The sequence below is a fragment of the Chiloscyllium punctatum genome, chromosome 10 (genome assembly GCF_047496795.1).
Source record: "Chiloscyllium punctatum isolate Juve2018m chromosome 10, sChiPun1.3, whole genome shotgun sequence".
Lineage (NCBI taxonomy): Eukaryota > Metazoa > Chordata > Chondrichthyes > Orectolobiformes > Hemiscylliidae > Chiloscyllium > Chiloscyllium punctatum.
Window position 1 is genome coordinate 24,614,160 of NC_092748.1, and position 11,345 is coordinate 24,625,504.

General features: G+C 42.4%; 1 protein-coding gene across 1 annotated transcript; it reads right to left on the reverse strand.

Annotated features, from left to right (window-relative positions):
- Positions 1–1,195: 1,195 nt before the first annotated feature.
- On the reverse strand, positions 1,196–6,449 carry LOC140481959 (speriolin-like protein). The gene is made up of 3 exons (XM_072578731.1): positions 6,164–6,449; positions 1,939–2,090; positions 1,196–1,650 (listed from the first exon to the last, which is right to left on the reverse strand). Exons 1-3 carry the CDS (start codon positions 6,249–6,251, stop codon positions 1,327–1,329), a joined length of 564 nt encoding a protein of 187 aa, XP_072434832.1. The 5' UTR covers positions 6,252–6,449; the 3' UTR covers positions 1,196–1,326.
- Between the last annotated feature and the right edge of the window lie 4,896 nt (positions 6,450–11,345).

Sequence of the window (11,345 nt, forward strand, 5' to 3'; positions counted from 1 at the left end):
AACCATCCAAAGAGCATCCCACCTAGACCCATCCCCCTACCGTATCCCTGTAACCTTGCATTTCCCATGGCTAACCTGCACATCTCTGGACACTATGAGCAATTTAGCATGGCCAAACCATCTAATTGGCACATCTTTGGACTATTGGAGGAAACCGGAGCAACTGGTGGAAACCTACACAGACACAGGGAGAACGTGGAGACTCCACACAGTCATCTGAGGGTGGAATCAAACCCGGGTCTCTGGTGCTGTGAGTCAGATATAGTTCTTGGGGTTAAAGGGATCAAAGTATACAGGCAGAAAGTGGTTGGATATTAAGTCATGATCATATTGAATGGCAGAGCAAGTTTGAAGGGCCACATGATCTATTCCTGCTCCTATTTTCTATGTTTCTTGGCATTCTAGCAGGGTCCGCTTACCCCCTCTATCCAGGTGGATATGCAGTCAGAAGAAGGTGGTCAGGTCAAACTGACTCCCATCATGGCACATGCCTGCATGTGAATTCCCATTCTGGCCAGGCCCAGGAGGAAAGCCTCAAGGAGATCCACCCCATACACCCATCCCCACCTCCCCACAGGAGGGAGATCCATTGTATGTCCAGTTGGCTAAGAGTGGGATTGGAGGGGTTGTCTGCATTTGAACCATCCTCCTCACCCAGTTTCTGCTGGGCGAAGGATGTGGGAAAATAAATTCTCAGTATAGTGGACTTTTCTTGATCTTCCTTCTGAAGAAGGGTCACTGGACTTGAAACGTTGATTCTGCTTTCTTCCCACAGATGCTGCCAAACCTGCCGAGTTCCTCAAGCAATTTCTGTTTCTTTCTGGATCTGAGACTAAGAATATCATTTAGATATCAGCACTTTAGCAGCAATTGGATTGTCAGGGATAGGCAGCCCATGTGACAGCCAGGGAGCACAGGGATGGATCAGTGAAGGAAGCATTCTGTGTGCAAAAAGACTTGTGACCCAAAAGAAGTACCACACGCCTTCTAAACTCTATTCTTAGTCCCATCTTAATGCTCCTCCTGATGTCCAGGGGTTTTGACCATGACCACAGAAAGTTATCTTATATCATCTCAAGACTCAAGAAGATTTGCTGAGAGCTCTTCTTTCTTTCTAAAAGTTACATAGATTTATTTATAATTGCATTTTTCAGCTTTTCAAATGTTGGGTCTCCATACAGTCGAAGAGCACAGGAATATCAGCATTAACACTGTCAGTCATCGGTCTCAGCACACATTTTTACATTTTCATTTCAAGTAAAAAAGGAAAATAAATGGTTTATTTTAAATCTCGTGAACTCTGAATGATTTCAAAGGCACCAACGGTCACCACGGAAACAAGGGTTTCTTGTCATTACGTGATAGCTCACACAGACAGTTCAGCAAAACCAGCGTGTCCCGGAGAAACTTAGCAGGGACCATGTCAATGACGAGTTTGCGTAGGATGATGGGGTTGTAGGTGATGTTGGTGTAGGCATTTGGGCGCTGTTTGAGAATCCCGTATGTGTTAACCAGAAACTCACTGAAGCCAGTATGGATGTCCGTGTTATAGTTGAGTTTCTCGAGTTTTGACAACAAGGCTGTGTAACACTGTGTCATTTCCCTCCATTTCTGTTTGTCCACTGTGCCGTCCATGGGATTGATGGAATTCTGTAAGAAATGCAGAAGAGAGATGTGGAAGAGTGGCTGAGATTCTATCACTTCTTATTCCTGCACAAAGTCAAACATAGCCCAGTGAGTTTCCAGGGCATTAGCCAGGAACACTTTTATGCATCTGCTACAGCACTCATATCAAAATGCACAACATAACTTAGTTAAAATAGGTTTCTAAAAAATGTATCCGGTATTGAGAATCCATGTTAAATTTTCATTTAACTAAACAATTCTAATCTTCTTTTCAAGATAAAATGCATTAAGAGGGAATGGTGGAAGAGGTACCTGTTTGATTTTTGATGGGATGTTGGACACAGTGTATCCATACAGTCTGGTTAATCCTGGAAATACGTGTGCAAGAATCCTCCGGTCAAGTTGGAATGCAATCTCTCCAATCACACGACTGTTTTTCTCCATATTTGAGAAGGAATCCATCTCTGGAAGATCAGGTGTCAAAAATATGATCAGAGCTAGATGCTTCTATGAAGCATGAATCAGGAAATAATGGGGGTGTGTAAAGAGATGAGAGTAGTTAAGGTAGAAAAAAAGGTAGTTAAGGATCCTTTAGAGAGGAGAGATCACAACACGATAGTAACAGGTAGACATTATCCGAAATCCCGAAAAGCTCCGAAATCCAAAGTTTTTTTCCTGAAGTTTTTTCTCATTAACAAGGTTGTTTGGCATGGAAACAGTTAACTCAACTCCACACCTACTTGACCTATGTCACTCAGATGTGACGTAGTGGCGTGGGTCACCAGAATTGCTGAGTCAATTTTGTATAATCAAAGGTGGGTCTGCTGTTTGGTAATTGTTTTTTTATTTTACTATAAAGATGTTATTTAATCCTTTATCCAAAAAATTCCAAAATCCAAAAGACAGCTGGTCCCAAGGGTTTTGGATAAAGGGTTGTCTATCTGTATTTCAAATTTAGTTTGAGGGAGAGCAACTTGGGTCTCAAACCAATGTCCTCAACTTATAGAGACGTGTATTACAGAGATGTGAACAAAGAGATGTCTGAGTAGGCTGGGAAAATATAGGAAGTGAAATTCAATGGCAGACATTTGAGTAGATATTCCATAATGCACAGTTAAAGTTCATTCTGGCGAACAGGAAGGATTCTATGAGAAGGATGAAGCACCCATGATCAATAAAGGAGGTCAAGGAGAATAACTAACCAAAAAATAAAGTATACAAACCAGCAAAAACATTTTGCAGAAGAAATAGCAGAACATTTAGAAAAGGTCAGAGACAACATGGTTTTGTGAAAGGATAATGTAACAAATTTTCTAGAGTTCTTTGGGAATATAACAAGTAGAGTTTATAAAATAACACCAGTAGATGTAGTATATTTGTATTTCCAGAAGGAATTGATAGGATGCCATATAATAGATTATTTCACAAGATAGGAGCTCATGGTATTGGGTAATGTATTCACATGGAGTGAGGCGCAGAAGACAGACAGTCAGGATTAATGGTTTTTTTTTCAGACTGGAAAGACACAACTAGTGGATAACCATAAGGATTTGTCATTGAGTCTCAAATATTTACTACTTTTAGTAAATCTGGGAGAAAGGGACAGAGTGTAATGTATTTATATTTGCTGACAATACAAAAATAAGTGGCGAGGGCATGTTGTATTGAGGACACACGGTTTCTACAAGGGAATATAAATTGGTTGAGGGAATGGACAATAACTTGGCAGATGGAGTTTGATGTAGGAAAATGTGAGATCATGCATTTTTGTAGGAAGAATAAAAAAAATCACAGACTACTGTTAAATGGAGAGAGGTTCCAAAAAAGCACAGAGGGACCTGGGTATTCTTGTACCTCTTCATCATTTTCCCAATAACAAACATTAAGCTAACTGGCCAAAAGTTACCCTTTTCTGTCCCCTGCCCTTTTTAAATAAAAGTGCAACATTGGCAGTTTTCCAAAACGCTGGCACTCTTCCAGAATCTAAGGATCCCTGGAAGATTATAAGCAGTGGATTAGCAGTCCCTGTAGTTAATTCCTTTGGCATCCTAGGATGTATCCCATCAGGTATGGGGACTTATCAGTCTTTATCCTCATTAGTTTCCCTTGTACTTTTTATATAGTGATAGATATTGTATTTCCCTTCCCCCTTTGCCACTTAATAATTTCATCATTTTTAGTGTGCTTCTGTATCTTCCTCTGTTAGCTGATTAGTAAGGTTTCAAACCTGGGAGACTGTGTGAATAGATCAAAGACACTGCTGCTGGTTTTCTCTCAAGTGGTTGAACAGCTCAAGTGGTCAAACTGTGGACTGGAATGTAATAAATATGCTGCTCATTTGAAAAAGACCCTCTGAAGTGACATCATCAGGAACTTCACGACCTGAGGGAGAAAAGGTATTTAGGGGTTATCTTCTGATTACCCGATTACCCCCAAATACCCTCCCTTGACCACTCAACTCTCCTGCCCAACCACCAAACCACTCTAGGAGAAAGTGAGCACTGCAGATGCTGGAGATCAGAGTGAGAGAGTGTGGTGCTGGAAAAGCACAGCCGGTCAGGCAGCATCCGAGGGGCAAGAGAGTCAACGTTTCGAGCATAAGCTCTTCTTCATTCTTGATTCCAGTGATCATCTCAGTGAATCCTGTGGACAGGGGCCATTGAACTGCCTTCACAGTCCTTCCATGTGTCCATAATACCCATGTTCCTTCTTTGTACCTGTCTGTATTGTATGTGTGTTGGGGAGAGGGTTTAATACTAGAGTTTTAACTAGATGAGGTGTATGTCAATGGTTCATCATTGTTCACCTGTAGTTAGAATGTACTTATTTATAATAAATAGTCATTCTTGTTATGTCCAGAAACCTGGTCCATGGTTTCTATCAATCTCAGTCTAAAATAACAGATAAATGTTTTTTTTAATACTTTTATAAAATCTTTAAATTTTGTGACTGTTCAAGAGTAGCAGAGCTTGTGTTACCTGAGTGTGGCATGACAGAATTCAGAATTTGATTTGAAACAAGAGTCAGTGAGGATTTGTGTGCAGCATTAGTAAATAACATATACGAAGTAAAACACTTCATTTAGGAAATTGCACTGGAAATGACAAAAGGATTTCCTTCATGTGGCAGAGTTGGCATGTTGGCAGGGTTGGCAAGTAAACTGTAGGTAACATTGCTTGGCAGAGCTGTGAAGCAGAGATATTTGAGTACTGGTGCAACATTTGGGTTTAGAGGAAATACAAGAAAGACAAAACTTTGTCCCCACCTACATTATCCCAAGTGTAAAATGATGGAATAAGTTAATAGTAGAAAAGATGATAAGATTGTAAAAGGTTCTATTAGGGAAGAGCAGGAGGAATGAATGGATTTAAGTCTTCAGTAAACTTGTTGCAGTATCATAGATCAATAAGTACAGAAAAGAATCTTTGGGCCATTGAGACTATACTGCCAAACATACACTAAATTTGCATTTGTTCCATTTTCCACATATTTTGTGATGGAACATATTTTTGAAATGGAGTTTCATCTTATAAGGCTGGAGGCAGGCGCTGACTATAATTATTTTATCTTTCTGTATTTTGATTGTGAATGGAATGGGAAAAGGACAGTTGTTAAAAAAAAGCAATTAACAGGCTGACCTGTTAATGATGATAAAGGTCTTCTCCCTGCCCACCAATAACTATGTGATTGACTCCCAGGCAGCTGAACAGCTTGTCGGTGTGAATGTTTGATTTAGAAGCCGTCGGACCTTGAGACTTATACGCAGTAAAACCTTCTGAAGCACTGTGTGGAAACATTTCTCAAACAAATTGAGCAGCTTCCCTATGCCTGCGTGGGTTTCCTCTGAGTGCTCTGGTTTCCTCCCACAATCCAAAGATGTACAGGTTAGGTAAATTGGTCATGCTAAATTGCCCATCATGTTCAGCAATGTGTAGGCTAGGTGTAATAGTCAGGGGTAATGTAGAGTAATAAGGGAATGGATATTGGTGAGATACGCTTTAGAGGTTGTGGACTTGTTGGGCCAAATGGTCTGTTTCCACACTGTAGGGATTCTGATTTTCCTATGAAAGCTTGCCACAGGGGCAAATGTAAAGATCTGAGAACAGGGGACCAAATGTTTGGTCAAAGGAGTAAGCTTTGAGGAGGACCTTCAAGACAGAGGTTCTAGGCAGACGTTCCAGCACTTAGGGAGCATTGAAGATATGATTAAAATAGGGGATGTAGGACAGGACAAAGTTGGAGTAAGGCAGAGATCATGATGAATTATAGGGCCAGAGTAAGTTATAGAGATCGGGAGGGGAACAAAACTTGATGGCAAATTGGGAATTGCAAATGTGATGTGTTATTGGAGCAGCAACCAATGCCAGACAGTAAAACTGGGGTAACAGGTGAACAAGACTTGGTATGAGTTAGGAAACGGGCAAGATACTGTTCATAAGGGTCTTGGAAAGACCCTTCCACTCATTGTCTCTCTCCTTGGTCCCGTGCTTTGCCCTGAGGAGAGATGGTTTCTTCAGAGATTTGTACAAATGCTTACCATTCACATAAAATACTCGCGTTTTGTTCCCCTCCTCAAGAAACAGCTTTTTTGATTCATCCGACGTAGCTGTTTCTGAAAACCACATCTTCTTGGTGCTGGGCCGGGTCTCGGTGTCGACCAACTGTTTGCTCACTTCCTCTTCCTGGGAGCTGCCCAAAGCATCAGGGGTGCTGGTCTCAAACAGCTCTGAGGTTCGGCAGTAGCTGGAGGACTTTGCCGGCTGTGTTGCGGCATTGAAGCTCACAGAGTGCACATCGTCTGACAAAGAGAGGGTGAGCAGGTTCTCGAGGGTGGGGCTTGGCTGCCGGTTGTGATGATCCAGTGTTTCACTGGTGCTTGTCTGCTCTGGGGAGCTGCACATTGTGGAACCTAAAACACAAATGCAGACAAAATATTGTGAACTGATAAGAGGGAATCACTGAATCATTACAGTACAGAAAGAGATTATTCAGTTCATCACACCTGTACTAGCTTTTCAAATGACGATCTTTACCTAGTACCAAACATCTGCTCTTGCTCCACACCCTTGCACTGTTTCTATCCAAATAAGCATCCTGATGATATTTTTGAATGCCTGATGAAATGTCTCCATCACATTTCCAGTGCATTCCATAACCCACAATGCACACAATATGAGAAAACTTTTTGTTACGTCACCTTAGCTTTGTTTGCTCCTTGAAAGTGGAGTCGCAGGTCGATAGGATAGTGAAGAAAGCATTTGGTATGCTTTCCTTTATTGGTCAGAGTATTGAGTACAGGAGTTGGGAGGTCATGTTGCAGCTGTACAGGACATTGGTTAGGCCACTGTTGGAATATTGTGTGCAATTCTGGTCTCCTTCCTATTGGAAAGATGCTGTGAAACTTGAAAGAGTTCAGAAAAGATTTACAAGGATGTTGCCAGGGTTGGAGGATTTGAGCTGTAAGGAGAAGCTGAAGAGGCTGGGGCTGTTTTCCCTGGAGTGTCAGAGACTGAGGGGTGACGTTATAGAGGTTTACAAAATTATGAGGGGCATGGATAGGATAAATAGGCAACGTCTTTTCCCAGAGTTTGGGGAGTCCAGAACCAAAGGGCTTAGGTTTAGGGTGAGAGAGGAAAGATATAAAAGAGACCTACAGGCAACATTTTCACACAGAGGGTGGTACGTGTATGGAATGAGCTGCCAGAGGATGTGGTGGAGGCTGGTACAATTGCAGCATTTAAAAGGCATTTGGACGGGTATATGAATAGGAAGGGTTTGGAGGGATGTGGGCCGGGTGCTGACAGGTGGGACTAGATTGGGTTGGGATATCTGGTCGGCATGGACAGGTTGGACTTTCTGAATGAGTCTATCTTAGGGAACCTTATTAAACGCCTTGCTAAAGTCCATGTACACCACATCCACTGCTCTACCTTCATTAATGTGTTTTGTCATATCCTCAAAGAATTCAATAAGGTTTATGAGGCATGATCTGACTCTCACAAAGCCATGCTGACTATCTCTAATCAAACTATGGTTTTCCAAATAATCATAAATCCTGTTTCTCAGAATCCTCTCCACTAATTTGCCTACCATAGACATAAGATTGGTCTGTAATTCTCAGAATTCCTGAACAAGGGAATAACATTTACCACCCTCCAATCATTTTGCACTACTCCAGTGGACAATGACCATGCCAACATCATTGCCATAGGTGCAGCAATCTCTCCCCTTGTTTTCTGTAGTAATTTTGGGTATATCCTGTCTGGCCCATGGGACTTATCTGTCCTTATGTTTTTCAAAATTTTCTGCACATCCTCCTTTTTAACATCAACCTGTTTGAACATATTTCACGCCAACAAATGTTTCTCAACAAATGATAAGGTCCCTCGCACTAGTGAACACTGAAGCAAAGTATTCATAAAGGACCTCCTTCCCTCCTCTGACTCCAGGCACAAATCTCCTCCACTATCCCTGATCAGCCCCACCCTTACTCTGGCCATCCTCTTGTTCCTCATATAACTGTAGAATGCCTCAGGGCTTTCCTTAATTCTACCCACCAAACCTTTGTCATGCCTCCTTCTAGCTCTCCTAAGCCCATTCTTCAGTTCCTTCCTGGCTACCTTGCAATCCTCTAGAGGGTTTGGTTAAAGACAATTTCAATGTCTATTTTACCCATTTGCTCATCATTCGCTCAGTAATTGTTTCAGGCTCACTAATTTGATATGAATAATCTTTAGGCTTAAATGAAATAACCGTTGCATCTAAATTATTAATTCCTTCTTGCGTTTAAGATACATTTTTCTCTCAGTCTTTTTTGAATAGTTCAGTTCTGTATCCTCTGTCTTTATATCTTGGCACATGGGAGTTTCCCTGATGCAGCTCTCTGAGAGTTGTCCTGGGCAACCTTTGCTTAAAAATAAACACAATAGTGTTTAGTCTTCTGCGGCTGTAGAACATCCTCAAGGGGGGACAGTGAGCGGCCAGAGGTCATGGTGCACATTGGCACAAATGACATCAGTAAAAATAAGAATGAGGTCCTGCAGAATGATTATAGAGAGGTAGGAAAAGGGTTAAAAACCAATACCTCGTTGATGATAGTCCCCGGATTAATTCCAGTGCCAAGTGCAGGCGAGGGTAATAACAGATGGATATGCCAGATGAATGCGTGGGTAAAGTATTGGTGCAGGGGACAGGGATTCCGATTTTCAGATCATTGGGATCTTTTCTGGGGCAGAGGTGACCTGTTCAAGAGGGATGGGTTGCACCTGAACTGGAGGGGAACCAATATCTTGGCAGCCAGGTTTGCTAGTGCTGCTAGGGAGGTTTTAAACTGGATTGTCAGGGCTTGGGATCCTCAATAGCAAGGAGGCAAGCACAAGGCTCAAAGGAGATCCAGTAATCAGGAATAGTAATTTGAAGAGACAAGTCAGGCTGGAACACGACAGGGAGCAAGCAATGCCTATTGGATTAAATTGTATTTATTTCAATGCAAGAGGGCTGATAGGTAAGGCTGATGAACTCAGGACATGGATAGGTACAGAAACATGGCTAAGGGAAGGGCAGGACTGACAGCTTAATGGGCCAGGGTACAGGTGCTTTAGGCAGGACAGAGGTGGTGGAAGGAAGGGAGGAGGAGTTGCATCTTTGATTAAGGCAAGTATTACAGCAGTAATCAGAGATGAAGTAACTGAAGGATCATCCAGTGAGGCTTTGTGGGTGGAGCTAAGTAATAAGAAGGGGATGGTGACGTTATTGGGGTTGTGCTATAGGCACCCCCAAATAGTCAACGGGAATTAGAGGAGCAAATATACAGGAAGATTGGAGAGACTTGCAGGAGCAATAGGGTTATCTTAGTAGGGAATTTTGATTTTCCTAGTTAAAAATCACACAACACCAGGTTATAGTCCAGCAGGTTTATTTGGAAGCACTAACTTTCGAAGCGCTGCTCCTTCATCAGAAGGTTGTGGAGTATACAATTGTAAAGCACAGAATTTATAGCAAAAGTTTACAGTTTGATGTAACTGAAATTATTTCTTGAAAAAGACCTGGATTGTTTGTTAAGTCTCTCATCTTTTAGAATGAACATGTTGGTTTCAGGTCTTTCATATGTAAATCACAGAACTTTTTAAAAGTTATATTCTCAAGTGAATTTTAACAATTGCTGTCATGTCGGCCCAGGTAATGCATTGAAGGTGTGAGGTGCCCTGTGTGAGGCTGTCTGTCTGTGCCACAATGTTCAGACTGATTCTAACCAAAAAATGAATTTACAGAGTCTTATATAGATTCATGCAGTTTTTGAGCAAAACAAAATGTAATTCTGCAAGTAGAAATTCACCCCACAAATTTATTGTGTGTGTGGAAGAGGTATGAGTGTCTGTGAGACAGTGTGTGTATGTGTGTGAGTGTAAAGGAGTATGAGTCTGTGAGAGGGTGCGTGTGAGTGTGGGAGTGTAGGTGTGAGTGTATGAGAAAGAGCTTGTGTATGAGAGAGGGTCTGCATGAGTGTATGATTCTGCAGGAGTGTGTCTGTGTCTGCAGGAATGTGTGTGTGTGTGGTACCAAACTTGGCTATGAGCCTCTGCTCGGCCACTATGCATTGTTGCCTGTCTCAAAGTCCGCCTTGGAGGATGGTCACCTGAAGGTCCGAGGCTGAATGTCCTGGATCGCTGAAATGTTCTGCGACTGGGAGGGAAACACTCCTGTCTGGTGATTGTTGTGTGATGTCTATTCATCCATTGCTCTAACCTCTGCTTGGTCTCGCCAATGTACCATGCCTCAGGGCATCCTTGCCTGCAGTGTACGAGATAGACAATGTTAGCTGAGTTGCATGAGTACTTGCCATGTACATGGTGTGAGGCGTCCCCACAAGTAATGGTGGTATCCATGTTGACACTCTGACACATCTTGCAGCGTCTACCGTGACAAGGTGTTGTCTTGAAAGCTGGGCAGTTTGACGTTTGGTCGTTGTTTTAATGCAAGAAGTAGAGGCGTGGGGAAGGCCTTGGCAAGATGCTCATCCTCATTGATAATGTTTTGCAGGCTGCGAAAAACATGGCGTTGTTTATTGGATCCTGGGAAGTACTGGACAACCAAGGGTACCCTGTCTGTTGCAGTTCATATCTGTCTCCTGAGGAGGTCATTACGGTTTCTCACTGTGGCATGTCAGATCTGGCAGTCAATGAGTTGAGCATTGTACTACCTTCTTAGAAGGGCATTCTTGAGTATTTCCAAGTGCCAGTCACATTCCTCCTCATCTGAACTGATTCTGTGTATGCGTAGGGCTTGTCTGCAGGGAATGGCTATTTTAATGTTTTGGGTGGAAGCAGAGGAAGTGTAGCATCGTGAGGCTATCTGTGGGTTTTCAGCAGAGTGAGGTGCTGAGGTACTCATCCTTGATGGAGATGCATGTGTCTAAGAAAGAGACAGATCATGAAGAGTAGTTTGATGGTGGGATGAAACTCGTTGTTTCAGTGTGTAGTTGTTTCAGTGACTCCTCTCCATGGGTCCAGAGGAAGAAAGTGTCGTTAATGTACCTGGTGTTCAGTGTTGGTTGGAGGTCCAGCATACAGAAGAAGTTCGAACCTATGCATGAAAATGTTGGCATATTCGGGTGCAAATTTGGTCCCCATGGCTGTTCCGTGTGTCTGAATGAAGAACTGCTTGTCAAAGGTGAAAATGTTGTGGTCAAGGATAAAGCAGATGAGTTGTAGGATGGTGTT

What these genes read in the sequence shown, in the direction of transcription:
- LOC140481959 (XM_072578731.1), bottom strand. Translation starts at nt 6,251, where the DNA reads ATGTGGTTTTCAGAAACAGCTACGTCGGATGAATCAAAAAAGCTGTTT. An exon ending in GCGAGTATTTTATGTGAATG is followed by an intron (nt 2,091 to 6,163) that starts GTAAGCATTTGT and finishes CTGATCTTCCAG; the next exon opens with AGATGGATTCCTTCTCAAAT. An exon ending in TCCCATCAAAAATCAAACAG is followed by an intron (nt 1,651 to 1,938) that starts GTACCTCTTCCA and finishes CATTTCTTACAG; the next exon opens with AATTCCATCAATCCCATGGA.